The 15,456-nt window shown below is 38.2% G+C and overlaps 2 protein-coding genes across 3 annotated transcripts in view; one reads left to right on the top strand and one right to left on the bottom strand.

Moving 5' to 3' along the window:
• The first annotated feature begins 1,999 nt into the window (after positions 1-1,999).
• Positions 2,000-12,463, top strand: LOC109412873 (adenylosuccinate lyase). Its single transcript, XM_029868861.2, has 2 exons — positions 2,000-2,245; positions 11,096-12,463. Exons 1-2 carry the CDS (start codon positions 2,099-2,101, stop codon positions 12,398-12,400), a joined length of 1,452 nt encoding a protein of 483 aa, XP_029724721.2. The 5' UTR covers positions 2,000-2,098; the 3' UTR covers positions 12,401-12,463.
• A 37-nt stretch (positions 12,464-12,500) lies between these two features.
• Positions 12,501-15,456, bottom strand: part of LOC109405198 (mucin-5AC) — a 173,124-nt gene continuing 170,168 nt past the window's right edge. Inside the window, exons 4-5 of one of the 2 annotated variants that reach the window (XM_029864509.2) lie at positions 13,718-14,421; positions 12,501-13,652 (exon numbers count right to left, since the gene is read on the bottom strand). In XM_029864509.2, the coding sequence (XP_029720369.2) occupies positions 13,430-13,652; positions 13,718-14,421 (927 nt within the window). In that variant the 3' untranslated portion in view covers positions 12,501-13,429. Of the gene's footprint in view, positions 13,653-13,717; positions 14,425-15,456 lie in introns of both variants that reach the window. The other variant, XM_029864508.2, reaches the window with a different exon arrangement.

Raw genomic sequence — 15,456 nt, forward strand, 5'->3', positions numbered from 1 at the left:
CAAAATTTTACACAGTTGAAAAAATTCGTAAAGAAAAGCCGGAAAAACTATGCCCGAACTCGTGGAAAATTTTCGAAAAAATATTTTTGAGAAGGTTATTTCATAAGCTTTAATCGCTGAAATTTTTGGAATGCACTTTTTTTTCGTTTTTGAGTTATGGCCAATTTTGTTGAAAAATGTCCAAATGTGACATAAAAGCCTTTTCTTTGAAAAATCATAACTCAAGAACGAAGCATCGTAGAAACAAAGTTTTTTAATGACCCGTACGGTAATAAAAAAAAAATCCCCTTCTGAGAGACAATGTGAAAATTTTCGTTCACTTTCAGTATACACTAGATGATCCTAATGGTGCTCATTTTGCCCCACTCCACCTTAGACATTTCTAGAAATTTCCGTAGTAATTTGCTGGGAATGTTTATCTGCGACTTTAGGAGAAACGCATAAGTACCCAGCGTAATTTTTAGGCCTATTTAATTTTTTCAATGATTGCTAAAAATTCTGGCTCTCTTTCTTGGGAGCGCAAATCCAGCAATGCTAACTGAGCTTGGGGAATTTCTGTTATGACTTCTAAGCGAGCTTCTAAGTAGATAATAAAGTAATGGAATTATGAAACATCAATTGGGACTTTCCTAATACATCTGTACGAGGTACTCCGAAGGAACTCTTTTGGATTTTCCTCAGAATATCTCTGGATAATGATTTTGCTGTTTTGTGCGCTGATTCTATAGAGTACGTTTTTATGCTTCCAACAAAATTCCCGAATGAATTTTCTGCAGCATTATTGATGGAAACTATAAGAAATTGCAGGTGAGATTTCTAGAAAATAATTGAAGGATGTTTTGAATAGAATAAAAAATAAATGAATTACTAATCATGAATAGAATGAGAAAAATTTAAAAAAAATGTGATGGATATCAAACACAGTTCTGATGGTTTTTTGTTCTTAATTGTAAAGTCTGAAGAAGTGCATGTTAAAGCTTTATTGTAGAAATTGGTGGCATTTTGTCTGAATTATTGCATTATTGAGACATTAATATCCCCTAGATAAGCTATGGAATCACTCAAATCAATGTTTTGTTGCAGTAAATTCATCAGCACTAGCATAATTGTTTTTTCTGCTTCGATGTAACGTCTAAGAAGAAACATAATTTACCATCATATCGAAGAGTACCTGTAATGCCTAAATAATTCCTACATTCTACCATTGATTTTACGTCCAATGTCTTGGCGTATGGGTAATAGGAAATTCAACCGTTGCTTCAATAGTGAACAACTATCTGATCACCCCTATGTATATATTGCACAGTACCTTGTACACTTGCTTGCGTACAAAATAAACTAGATTTGAAAAGGTTGCTTGCCAGTTCAACGTCGACATAGCGACAGTGGTTTGCATGTATAAAACACTTTATTTAGTATGAGGCACCACCACATTCAATACAGAGTAAATCGCATGACTGTATACGACTGTATCCCACTGCACGTGGTCGTGGGTCATCCCATGAATGATGCTACACATTACGCAACAGTTTCAAAACTAAGACAAAATAATAAACAAATTGTTCTCTTCTAGAATATAATACAATATAATTGAAATATATTAACACGATCGTGTCGTAATCTCTAATTAGGCCTTCTTCAAGGTTGTTATTAGCTCTTGTAGCCGGTTCATTTCTGTATTATTCCAACTGTCAATCTCTATTACCTCGCTAAGGCACAATCGTTTAAGAGTTTTATTTTACATTTGTTTTGTAAAATTACGCTTGTAGCAGTTTTTGTTTTGTGTTAAATATCGCAAAATTAACTACACCAAGCTTTCTCGTCGTCATCGTCAACAAGACCGACTTCTTATCTCGAAGGGTGAGTGAATTTTCTATTTATTTCCAAGGCTCCCATTTCATCCCCCCGGCAGCTTATCACCATAACAACTCAGCAATGTTATAGATCTCGGTAGTAAACATCCAGCGCGGAATTGATTAACCGGACGATCGATTCGTTCCCTACTGCTTTTCCAATTTCAGTCAGCAACCCGATCGCACAGAACGAGCATTTGGAAATTTCGATCGCCATTCGTGAAACACCCTAGACAGAAAAAAAAATGAGCGAATTCAATCCGGAATTCTGCGGATACCGATCACCGCTGAGCACTCGCTATGCCAGCAAGGAGATGCAGTATCTGTTCAGCGAGCAGAACAAGTTCTCCACCTGGCGCAAGCTATGGATCATCCTGGCCAAGGCACAGAAGGTGAGTTTCACATGGGAAAGCGATTGAGAATGTACATCTGGTAACATTAATTGTATCGTTAACCCTTAAAGTACCAGGAGAAACTTTTTAATTTTTATCGGCTGATACTCAGGAACTGTAAAATATAGAAATAAGCAGTTTTCACTATGATTGATAGGAAAAGTTGTACTTCTTGTAAGGGTAGTTGTCATACCGCAAGTCCATGCTTGAACCTGATTTTGCACCAGAAATAAGTGTTCCCGCAATGTTATGGCGACTCGTCCATGAATCGGGCATTTTATATTAATTTTGAATTCTTTCACAACTTGAAATGGTAGGCCTACGCAAGAACACAGTATGTGGTTGATTTCTAGCATGAGTTGCATCTCGAACTTGTTCCCAGATGTGTAGTTCCGGTGGGACTCACGGAACTCTGTTCCCTAAGACCCAATTTTGCGAGCATTTTCTGCCTAAAAAGATGAATTTAGAAGTTAAGTGTCTATGAAAAACGTATTAGGTACACCAGAGCCCTTCTTTTAAGAGTATCACTCATGTGACTATTTTACCTTGAATTCAAACACAAGTCGTACTTTTAGTCAACGAATTATTATTATTACGAATAATTATTATAACAAGACCATTGCATACTTTTAGGAGTTTAGGTTTCTGTCCCAATTTACTTTTTACTATTTTTTTCCAATTTGTAAAAACACGTTTCGCTTAGTAATGAAAGGACAGAATAAGATTCCAATTTAATTGATCTACCAAAAATAAACAGCTATTTATTGAAAAAGTAACCACAAGGCAGTTGTAGAACATATCGTCAAAACATTACATCAGGGAACACTTATTTCCTGGGCAAAATCAGGTTTAAGCATGGACTTTCGGTTTGACAACTACCCTTGCATGAAGTACAACTTTTCTTTCTATTCATCATAGTGAAAAGCGCTTATTTTTATATTAAATAGTTCCTGAGTATCAGCCGATTAAATATTAAATGTTTGTCCTGGGGCTTTGAAGGTTAATATACAGGGGATACTCAAAATAACTTGGACAGGTAAAATTTTCACTTTTCAAAAAATGTTCAACTCGCTGTAACTTTTCGAAAAGGGCATCAAATATTCTCAAATTTTTACTGTAAGTTTATCAACTAGTTGGGTATCAGTGGACAAAATTTGGAAAAGATCGGGTCATTCTATACAAAGTTATAAAGATTCTAGAGAAAGGTATAATCATCCGATAGCCAACTTTGAGCTGTTGTATCTCCGGATTCAATGAACCGAATGCAATGAAATTTTGATCATTTACGACTAATATAATGAACTTTGAAAAACAGTTGACTTAATTTGAAATTATTAATAAGAAAAAAGTTATAGCGATTTCATTTATTGTATGATTTTTTAGTAAACTTATCTATTTTTCATGTGCATTCCATTACTTTTTCAATTAAATGCCGGCTATTTGGTAGCTTTCCTTCGAAACATAAATATATTCAAGTCCATTAGAGGGAATTTAAATGAACTATAATTACTATCTCGAATTTTGAAACGATGGTGAAGTTTTGGATAAATTAGTGTTATATCATAAAAATAATCTATTCGTTATAATTTTCTTTCGTGTAAAGAATTTTAAGTGTAGTCAAAAGTTTTTGATAGCTCATTATATAAGTCATAAATGATCAAAATTTCATTGCATTCGGTTCATTGAATCCGGAGATATAACAGCTCAAAGTTGGCTATCGGATAGTTATACCTTTTTCTAGAACCTTTATAACTTCGTGTAGACACGAACTAGTTGATGAACTTACAGTAAAAATTTGAGAAGATTTGATGCCCTTTTCGAAAAGTTACAGCGAGTTGAACATTTTTTGAAAAGTGAAAATTTTACCTGTCCCAGTTATTTTGAGTATCCCCTGTAGATAAAATACGAACATACAAAATCAGTGAGGTATAATTTACATTATCGTACGAATTTATTTTGTAAAATTTACAATTGTCCCTTTACAAATTCCGTTTCAACTACAATGATTTTACTAGGAATTCCATAATTTTATCCAATCTCGCCGAAAACCAATGGAGGAACAATTACCAAATATCCCATTACAACACCATTTACGAAGTACACGCTAGAAACTATTACAGGATACCAAAGCGTTCTCTTCGGCGTTTCAATCGGGAATTTATTATCAGGACTTTCAAACAACTCCTTCAGTACCCAATTAGTTATTTTTACAGATTGTCGCTATATTTCGCCAAGTGAATAGAACCTGTTTACTTGAGGAATAAATCCACGAATTACTGTCAATAATTCTTCATGGAAGTCTACCATTGCAATGCATTAGTTCTTCTAAATTTCGCAAGAACTCTTTTGCATAAACAAAAAATCTAGAAATTTATCGGCATGAAGTTCCGATAGGTACAAACAATATTTAGAAAATCAATCAAATATTGTTATTTACAGACATCAGACACTTCTTCAGAAAAACTGTTAGAATTTTCTGAAGAACTTGTGTCGAACTTGTGTCCTCTCAAAGATTCACAAAAATTGACTCCAGTATTTTCAGTATTTACACTATAATTGAGTTCCACTATATGAGAGTTTCAGGATTCGTCTTCGGAAAATATTGAAAGAACTGTAATTTTTCTTTCAGTGTTTTCTAAGGTTTTTTTTCGATCGATAAACACGGAGGAACCGCCGGGGCTTAGTAGATTATATTCCCAAGCAATAGCTCCAAGTCGGTTGGATTTGAAAAGGTTTGAAAAGGTTGATTTTCATACAAAATTACCATGTTTGAGGATCAAAATCTCTGTTTCTGGCGATACGATTGTGATAAAATTGCAACCTTAAAATAACAAAGATTTTAGCTAGTACCATAAATCATCATCCATGCAAATGTTTACATTGACTTTTCAGATTCAAATAAATATAAAGACACTATTTCTATACAAAAATGTCTTTATACTTATTTAAATCTGAAAAGTATATGTAAACATTTGCATGGATGATGATTTATAATACCTACTAGCTAAAATTCTAGCTATTTTAAGATTGCAGCCAAAATTTATTCAAAATCGAATTGCCAGAAACAGAGGTTTTGATCCTCAAACACGATTATTTTGTATGAAAATCGGCTCTGTCTTTATACTTATTTCTCGCACTGTACACGGAGAAACTGAAAAACTCAAAATTAGGTACTTTTAAACTCAAATTTGAGTTCTTTTTCATCTCCCTTTTCATGCGCTCTTTCTGTTGTTGTCAGAGAGTGAAGAGAGAAACAGCCCAACTTTTGCAGTTCCGTGCGTCAAGCCAAAACTGAGTTTCTAGCACAGTACTCAAATTTGAGTGAATACAACCTAGTCAAAATTTCGGTTGAGTGGAAAAAACTTAAAATTAGGTATTTTTTTCACATGGAAGCAAGCGGGAACAACCCAACAAAAACATCGATTCCATCAACTCAAAATTGGCTTGACGCACGCAACCCCGAAGTTGGGTGGATAGAACTCACTTTTGGGTAGTTTCGTCTCTCCGTGTAGGAATTGTGACAGGTCTAGGAACTTTTTACAGCCAACAGTCTTCAAAAAGTTGTTTGGGGTTTCTTTCTCACGTTTTTCGATTGATTTTGATTAGTAATATATCACGCTGAACAATTCGTCATTGCAATTATCGTCATCAAAACAAATGTTTTTTGCCACAGGACAATACTCAAACTCATTGTTGACGTCAATGCGTTCGCCGTGACAGTTTTGACAAAAACTGACTGCTTTTTACACAACCTTACTTGTGTATGACTAGGTTGACATTAAAATTTCTGGGTTACGCGGGAGAAAATGACATGGTTTATCTAGTGTCTGCTATTTCTGGCACTTTTTCGCTATATCTCAGTTAATTTCAAACCTATTAACTTGAATAGATGTACAGGGCTAGATACTATACGTACATATATCAAAGCGTTCAAAAAGTTGATTAAATTTACCTTTTCTGGGGTTTTCAGTGAACAGTCAGCATAGATCTTACTTGCGTTAATGTGTGTGAGTAATTGGTCCCGTTCTTGAAGCTTGCCTCCTGCTCCTCGAAATCCATTTAGATCGGTCAGTGTAAATCCGTGTTATTCACTCATAACCGAGTTAGATGTATGATCATTCCAACAAACGAACAATGCTCGAAAACATGACTCCAATGCATGATTTGAACATAAAAATAGAACAAGACACACATGTTAGTACTGTTTAGTGATATTCTCACTGCGGCCATTCAGAATGGTTCCACGGATGGAATGATACTTTTCATGTCATTTTTGATCATCCTTCCTACTTCACGGGTCCATTACAAGCTCAACCCAACCGTTTAGGCACTTTGAATGTAATCGTTGATAAAGTTGTTAGAATATCGCATATCCTTCTGCAATATTCAACAACCCTGGACTAGTTCGCCCAAGAATTCTACCTCGGCCAAGTTGGCAGAACGCTGCCCATATCCCTTTCTGAATCTGAACCAAAGGGCAGGGTGGTTCAAAATTTACTGAAATATAGCGTGGAAATGCTTAAAATAGAAACCCTGTAGACATGGTCCCACTAGCCTAGGCGTTTTAAGGGACAAAAATGTCATTGTTCTCATTTTTTTTTCTAGGAACTTCAGAGTTACAGAAAAAGTTTGATGGTATTTTGTGGTACTGGAAAAACTTGTAATTAGAAGGCACGGAATGTTGCTAATTGACAAATTGACAGATGAAATTTGCGAAAAAATCGCGTTCTGGTGGGATTCGAACTCACGACCCCGTATTTGCTAGACCGGCGCTTTGATCAACTAAACCACAGAACAAGTAATGATTCTGCGGAATAGAAAGCCAATTTTGAGGATTTCATAATTCTTGAAAATTTTGGAATACAGGCGTACCTCGATAGTACGTACCCTCGTTAGTACGTACCCTCGATAGTACGTACCCTCGATAGTACGTACATTTTGCCTCGATAGTACGTACACCAAAATTTATTTAATTTTTAATCTACAAAAATGGGTTCGAATCATTAGTAGACGTATAGTAGAGACTCCGATACTATGAATTTGTGTTACGCAGACTCCTATAACACGGATTTTCACATGGTTTCCCAAACTGTTTGTCGCGACCCCCTAGGGGGGTCGCCGGTCTTCATCCAGCGGGTCGTGAGAGTCAGTTGAATAATTTACTGTAACCAGGGCCGGATCAAAGGGGGCCGGGGAGGCCCGGGCCCCCACATTTTGGGGGCCCCCACAAAAACCTTTTTTGGTTGCTAACATTAACTTTATTTTTCATATTTCTCAAGTACTGTTCGAAAATGAGGAAAAAAAGGACATCTCTCCGAGGGTCCTCCACATCCGCTCGGGCCCTGGGCTCCCACAATCCTTAATCCGGGCCTGACTGTAACAGGCAACAAATGAGGGAATTTCTATGGTGGGTCGCCGAAAGCACGTCAACTGACAAAAGGGGGTCGCGCACCTAAAAAGTTTGGGAACCTATAAGAAGTTTTAAAATGTAGCGAAATGGAAGACATGAACGAATACGTTTGATGTAATGATTGCAGTATTCTTTGATTAACAGAGATATTTTCTGCCAATCATAATATCTGGCATCATCATTCTGGCGTTACATCCCAACTGGGGAGGACTGCTTCTCAGCTTAGTGGTCTATAAGCACTTGCACTGTTATTAACTAAACGCTTTCTTTACCAATAGAACGTTGTAATAAAATAAAAAGGCACATGATGGTTCTATTTTGTGTGGTAATAAAAAAAAACTAAATTTCTCGGCGAGGATTGCTCTCCAAAACATGAATCAAACCCATCAAGACACTTATCCAAACCATTGATTTCAGTTCACTTACTTGTTTTTATTTTTCGTTTTCCAAAAATTAATGTTTTTTTTGCGATTTGTATAAAATATTTGACAGTTTTCCATGAGTTCGGAAATTTAAACAACTTTGAGTGCCGTAGGGCACTGCAAGCCGCGGTTGCTAAGGAAAATGTTCATAGTTTTTGACATTTCGTGACTTTGTTGTTAACGATTTGGGCTTAAAAACTGAAACTCTTCCAAGTATTCCTTCCGTGGTTTCTCCACAAACTTATTCTGGAATGAGGGAGCTATAACTAAGTTGCTTTTTGTTTATACAAGAAAATCCTACAGAAACTACATGAGGATTTCCAAAAACAAAATACCCTAAAAAATTAATTATGAATTCCAGGAGGATTTCCATTACAAACATCTGAAAGAATTCCAGAAGCGTCTGCAAGAATTCCTGACGGAGCTCTTGGTAGAAACCAAAAAGGAGTCCCTAGAGAAAAAAGTTCTCGAAGAAATCCCGGAATCAGTTTCTGAAAGAATTCCTAGAAGAATCTCCAAGAGGAATCCCGCAAGAAGTTCCTGAAAAGTAATTCTTGACAGTCACCCAGAAGAAATTCACGGAGGATTCCCGGAAGGAATTTCCGAAAGAATCCTGGAAAAACCCCAGAAAGTTTACCTGGTAAAATTATTGTAGGAATCCCAGAAGGATTACTTAAATAAGAAATAGCTCCCGAAAGAAAAACGGGAGAAGTTCCTGGAGGGATCTCGGAGAAGCTTTTAGAGGAATACTGAATGAAGTTCTTGTCATGGATCTTGAAGTTGATAGAATTTACAGGAACACCATCTGGAAGCCCAAAAAAATAAATCCGGAGACATCCCGAAAGAAACTGTTCGGAGAATCTCGGATGAAATTCCTGCAGAATTTCGGGGACATTTTGAGAAATTCTCGAAGAAATCTCTTGAAAACCGAACGTAAACAAAAAAGTCACAAAACATAAAAACTTAGAAAAAAATCTTTAGCAACCGCGGCTTGCATTGTCCTATAGGCTGTACCAATTCAAATGTTTCTGGGTGAACCCGAAATGTGGGATTCGGGGAAAGACATTTCGCTTTCTCGCTTGCTTCAGGGATTTCTTCAAGTTTCAAGTTTCTTTCAGTTCCGAAATTCCTCTAAGTGTTGGTTCCGAGTTTTCTCCAGGAATTCTTTCTGGGATTCCTTAAGGATTGTTCCACAGTTTCTTCTGCGATTCCTGTTGAGATTCCAGGATCTCTTTCAGAGATTTCTCCAGAGATTCCTTCCGAAACTTTACCAAGAATTTCTTCTGTAATGCTTTCGGGACTTCCAGGATTTCTTAAGGAATTCCTTCCTGAATACCTCCAGGAATTTCGTTCCGGGATTTCTCCATAAATTCATTCCAAGATTCCTCCAGAAATTAATTCCGAAATTTCTACAGGAATTCTTTCTAAGATGCATCAAATATTTTTTCCTTGAATTCCTCCAAGAGCTCCGGGGTACCTCTAGGAATCCCTTCTCGTAAAAAAATAAACTCTTGGAGGTGTCCTAGAGGGAGCAATGTTCAGAAGGTTTTGAAAATATCACGACAATAAATATTACAGGAGGATATAATTCTATAATGTTTCTATAACAAGATATAACTGATCTAGATCGATTTAATTATATCTAGACCAGTTTGGATGGTTCTAAAAGATAATTCAAATAAAATCAATATAAGTTCCCAGAGACGAGATGCCTCTACGAAGCATCCCCAGAGCACAAGGAGATTTTTCCAATAAAGATAGGATCCTAAACAAGCAAAATTACGTAATTAATAAACGGACCCTTACGCCACATGTAATTTTTTGGCAATCCTGACGTTCTAGAAATAACATTATTTGATTTGAAAATGAAATTTGAAATAAAAATTTGTGATTCGATAGTACGTACGTTTCGATAGTACGTACACTAAACGAAGCGGTGGTGTACGTACTATCGAGGTATGCCTGTACTATCCAGCATTTCAATGAAACATTATGATGCTGCCGAAATCATTTTTTTGTGGCTCAAGCTTCCGGAGATATCGAGTTTCTTTTGAAAATTTTCAAGTTCCAGATTTGCCTAGAAATTCCTATTGATTTTTTTTTCTTTGAACACATCAGAACTTCTTTAATACTTAGCCCTCTAATACCCAACCCCGCCTTTAGATGGGGTATAGTTTGAGCATTTTTGTATTTTTTCTTGCCTTGGCAATCAAAACTTTTATATTCTTAGTTGATATTTAGGACTGTTCTGTATATCTCACAATGGTTTTTGGTGTCTTTTAAAGTGTATTAACATTTTTTAAAAATCATTGAAAAATTGATGTTTTGGTCACCTTTTGAATGCCATTGTTTCTTTTGTATTTAATCGCAACAATTTACGAATTTTAAATTTTTCCTCAATCATTCTAATATAGTAGAAGAGTTTCAAGGGAGTTGAATATACACTAAAATTATTTTCCTACAAGTTACACGAAAAACAAAATTTTCCATGAAAAAAAAATAATAATTTAACAATTATCATAAAATCTCAAAATGTTTTCGTCTTGAAAAATCAGTAGGCCAAATAGGCTTCCAGGAAAAATATAAAAGTGTAGGGATGTTCAAAAATAAAAATTAGAAAAATCAGAAACCAAAATTCACAAAATCTAAAATTAAAAAGAATCATCTTCCAAAACATGTTTAAATCAATTTTAGATGACGAAAAATGATATTTAGATCGAAATCAAAAATTTGGGTATTAGAGGGTTAATGTTTGATGTAGATGAATTTGCTACAGGTTGAAAATTTTCCCGATAACGATGATAACAACAATATTACTGCTATAATTTTGAATGAGATTATAAAGATATTACATGACCAGTTTTAAAAACTTATTGAAACCATGAGCGCATATTCTTATTCGTGGTGAATTTTCAATGATGCAAACAACCACGATGGATGCGCTTCCCATGAAACATTAACGCACTTAATCATAGTTACTATTAAAACACTGACATCATACATACATCTTTCTTGCAGGAACTCGGCTTGGAGATCAGCGATGCCCAGATCGCCGAGATGGAAGCCCACATCGAAGACATTGATTTCCCAGCGGCCGCCGAAGAGGAAAAGCTCACTCGCCACGACGTGATGGCCCACGTGCATGTGTTCGCCAAGCAGTGTCCCTTGGCGGCTCCAATCATCCATCTGGGGGCCACTTCATGCTACGTTGGCGATAATACCGATCTGCTGGTGCTGAAAGGCGGACTTGACTCGCTTCTGCCCAAACTGGTGGGAGTTATCAAACGCCTGTCGGAGTTTGCCGTCGAATACCGTGACCTGCCAACGTTGGGATTCACCCATTTGCAGCCGGCGCAGTTGACCACTGTGGGCAAGCGGTGCACCCTATGGGTTCAAGACCTTTTGATGGATGAACGTGCGTTGAGGAACTGTCGGGATAACTTGCGCTTCCGAGGTGTCAAGGGAACCACCGGAACGCAAGCATCGTTCCTACAGCTGTTTGCCGGAGATGGAGACAAAGTCAGACAGTTGGACCAGAAGGTAACGAACCTGGCCGGATTCGAGAAATACTACGCTGTAACTGGACAGACCTACACTCGAAAGGTTGACCTGGAAATCGTCTCCGCTTTGTCCAGTCTGGGAGCAACGGTTCACAAGATGTGTTCGGATCTTCGTCTGCTCGCTTCCCGCAAGGAAGTCGAAGAACCATTCGAGAAAACTCAAATTGGAAGCTCTGCGATGGCTTACAAGCGCAATCCGATGCGCTCGGAACGATGCTGCGCTTTGGCTAGGCACTTGATTACTCTGCATGCTAGTGCGGCCAACACCTTGGCTGTCCAATGGTTGGAGCGGACGTTGGACGATTCTGCAAATCGTCGCCTAACCCTCTCGGAGGCGTTCCTGTCGGCGGACGCTTGTCTCCTCACGCTGCTCAACATTTCCCAGGGACTGGTGGTCTACCCGAAGGTTATCGAGCGTAACATCGCTCAAGAGCTTCCGTTTATGTCGACCGAAAATGTGATTATGGCCATGGTGCAGGCCGGTGGCGATCGCCAGATTTGCCACGAGAAGATCCGTGTGCTGTCGCACGAGGCCGGAGCCCAGGTTAAGCAGCACGGCAAGGACAACGATCTGGTGGAACGCATCAGGGCCGATGCCTATTTTGCACCGATTTTGGGCGATTTGGACAAGATTCTGGACCCGAAGACGTTTACCGGACGTGCTGCCGATCAGGTGTTGGAATTTGTTCGAGAGGAGGTGGATCCGGTGGTTGCCAGATACGGAAGCAATGTGGAGACCAAGTCAATTGGGCTGGCTATTTAAGTTTGGTGCATATGTAATTTTAAAATGTCTTTGAGTTGCGAATAATAAAATTGAAAGAAGGAAGGTCGGACTGTTTTAGATGATGACATACAACGGGTGGTTGATAGTTGAGCTTACATGTTATATCTTACAGGCTATTTGGGCTAGCTATGCACTTTTTTTAGTAAATTGCATCTATCTGCGTTTCAGCTAGTGGACATCGATCTTCCCACGTAAAATAATAATTATTGAAAATCATCTATCAACTTATCTTGTTTTCCCTTTTACTTCTCGTATTAGTAAAATGTACACGAAACGATCAGTTCTTGCAGTCAATTTCATTCATTCAAAATCCAAACGATATCGGTTTAGAATGCGGAACATTGACAAACTTTTTATTATGGCGTTATCAGAAACAAAATAAAATTCAATTTATTTTGTGAAAACCATGCTGGCCAATATGCTGGCTTTAAAATGCAATTAATATTTTTTGTGTTCAATTGGTTCTGCGTATAGAGTTAATGCACATTCTAAATGCTTTCAGGGCCGATTTCTTCACCCTGGCTTAGGCGTTAAGCCAGGTTTAACTATATGGGTAAGCCTGGCTTACGAGTTAAGCCGAGGTGAAGAAATCGGCCCTTAGAGTACAGTAATATAAATTTGATTCCTAATTTGTTGGCCTTCATGTGGCACATTTTGTGATAGAAATGCAGGACAATCTTTACAGACCGAATGTTCTCCGATAAAATCAGGATGTACAAATTTTGATTACGTTTACTTTTGAATCTCAATCAAAAGACTCAATCAAAACTCAAAGTAATGATTCACAACCGATACCGTTTGGCAAACATACACACGCCCATTCAATTTATAAATACCTTGCAACGAAATAAGTAAATAGTGTTTTCTAATCAAAAACTACGAACATAAATTGTCTCTCGTTTAATAATAGTAGTACACGATATAATGTTAACAGTATTAAAAACACGTAGAAATAGGCTGGTAAAACATACATACGCACATACGATACCTCTCAAGCATTACAGTAACTTATCGACCCGTTGCACCCGGCATCCCCGTCACCGTTCCGCTCGTGGTCGGTTGCTGGGGGTACAGGTTGAAGTTGACTGCGGCCGCGCTTCCCGCCGGTGTTGGGCTCACCACCCGTGGTCGTTCGATCGTCATCGATTGCTGCGGGATCTGACTGTCGCTCTGGACCCCCATGCTGGAGTAGATTTCCTTCATCAGGAACAGCATCGTATCTTCCGATTCCCTGGAAATGGTGAAAATAGAACAATATTGGCTCCGCACTTAGCCTGCTCCAAAGATGCCACTTACCAATAACAAACATGACTAGTCAGCGCAAACAGATACTCGTTGAAGAACTCCAGTGGGGCTTCCTGCAGGACGTAATCGATCCGACGCGTTTGGTTGAGCTTGCCCAGCGGCAAGTCCGTCTCGCCCGTATCCAGATCCGAGGTGGACGAGGACGATCCCGTTTCGAACTTGAGCTGGTCTTCCAGAACTTTGTCCACTTCGCATTCGATCGCTTTGCGATCGGGTCTGTGCATTGATGTGATCGAGTAGACCGCGTCCAGCGTGTTTCGGAATGTGTCCAGTACTTTCTGCTTCAAGTCGGTTCCGACACGAAGCATCGTTTCCTTCAATTCCAGATGCATCCGCTTGCGGCCCTTGTGATGCGGAATCAGAACGGGGCGCAGTGTACTAAGATCCGGGTTGACGAGGGCTTCGATTCGATAGGCTACCGGGTCATAGGGGTGAAAGATGTTGAAGAATCCCTCGCAGGTCGGCAACTTGAAGTCCAGGCCAAGTGTGTCAATTCCGCGAACGGTCACAAACATGCCAATCGGAGAACCAAGGGCGAAGAATTTCTTGGGATTGAACAACAGCTGGGGATAGGCAATGTACGGCTGTCCGGTTCCAGCGGGGCCTACTTCGTAGTTGATCTGTTGTTGGCAACATTTGTGCGCCAACGGACGCGGGGTCGGGTGAGTGCTGAGGAAAGGTGACAGATCCGGGTTCTCCTGGTGGTATAAGAAGCCAAAGTGAGATAATATTTAGCAGCTTTCAAGGTAAATAACTGTATGTGAAATAACCTTAATTGTCTTCGGTTTCTTGATACTTTTGACTTTCTTGAGTTTCTGTCCTCAAAATAGATTATTAATAAATATTATCTTCGAAACACATTTAGAATATTGAAACAACATAAGATTGAGGGAATCCCTTGAAGATTCATCGGAGAAATGCGTAGATGATTGTCGGCAGAAATCAATAGAAGAATCAGGGAAAAAAGTAAAAAAAAAGAAAGGACTTAAGGAAATTCCTAAGATAGCAGCAGTAGGATTCTCCAAAGATTCCCAGAAAAATAACTGCAGGAATCACTTTAACTATTACGGGAGCTATTCTAGAGGAACCCGCGTAAAAAATCTAGAAATCCAGGAGTAATTCGTGTAAGAAAGCCTGAAGGATTTTCGAGAAAAAAAAAATCCCTGAAGGAATTCTTGAGATTTCTTCCGGGAAGAAATAGCTATCCCAGGAATAATCCTTGCAGTGAATTTTAAAAGGAACCCCATTGGTAAATCCGGGAAGTATCTCTGGGAAAAAAAATCTCACAATGAATATATGGAATTGATTGGAATGCTTAACCCGTTAACGCCCAAGGTGTCTCACAATTTAAATCTTTGAATACATTTGTTATCAAAGGTCAAGTTCCAATAAAATAAGCATGATTTGACGAAAAAAAAAATGGAAGTCTATGTTGTAGTTCCAAAAAAAATCTTCGTTGCAGGTCCTCAATATCGGATAATTTTCTCAAGTTCTATTGCAGCGCAACTTCTACGCTATCGTTATACTCTGACTGATCCGTATAGATAAAATACAGTTCTAAACAAGTGAGACAGATGATAACCACTCATAAAGAATAGAAACAAGGCTTATAAATTGGGACAGAAATCTAACCCGATAAACGCCTAAAAGTATGCATGGCCCTTGTAATTTCATGTAGTTTCAACTCCAGTGTTCAACATTTCTCAAATTTTATTTTCTAAAACAAATCA

The sequence above is a fragment of the Aedes albopictus genome, chromosome 1, assembly GCF_035046485.1.
Source record: "Aedes albopictus strain Foshan chromosome 1, AalbF5, whole genome shotgun sequence".
In the NCBI taxonomy this organism is placed as follows: Eukaryota; Metazoa; Arthropoda; class Insecta; order Diptera; family Culicidae; genus Aedes; species Aedes albopictus.

Bases quoted from the DNA above. Each gene is read 5' to 3' on its own strand.
- LOC109412873 (XM_029868861.2), top strand. From the start codon at position 2,099: ATGAGCGAATTCAATCCGGAATTCTGCGGATACCGATCACCGCTGAGC. The intron at 2,246-11,095 runs GTGAGTTTCACA...TCTTTCTTGCAG, and splicing joins TCCTGGCCAAGGCACAGAAG to GAACTCGGCTTGGAGATCAG.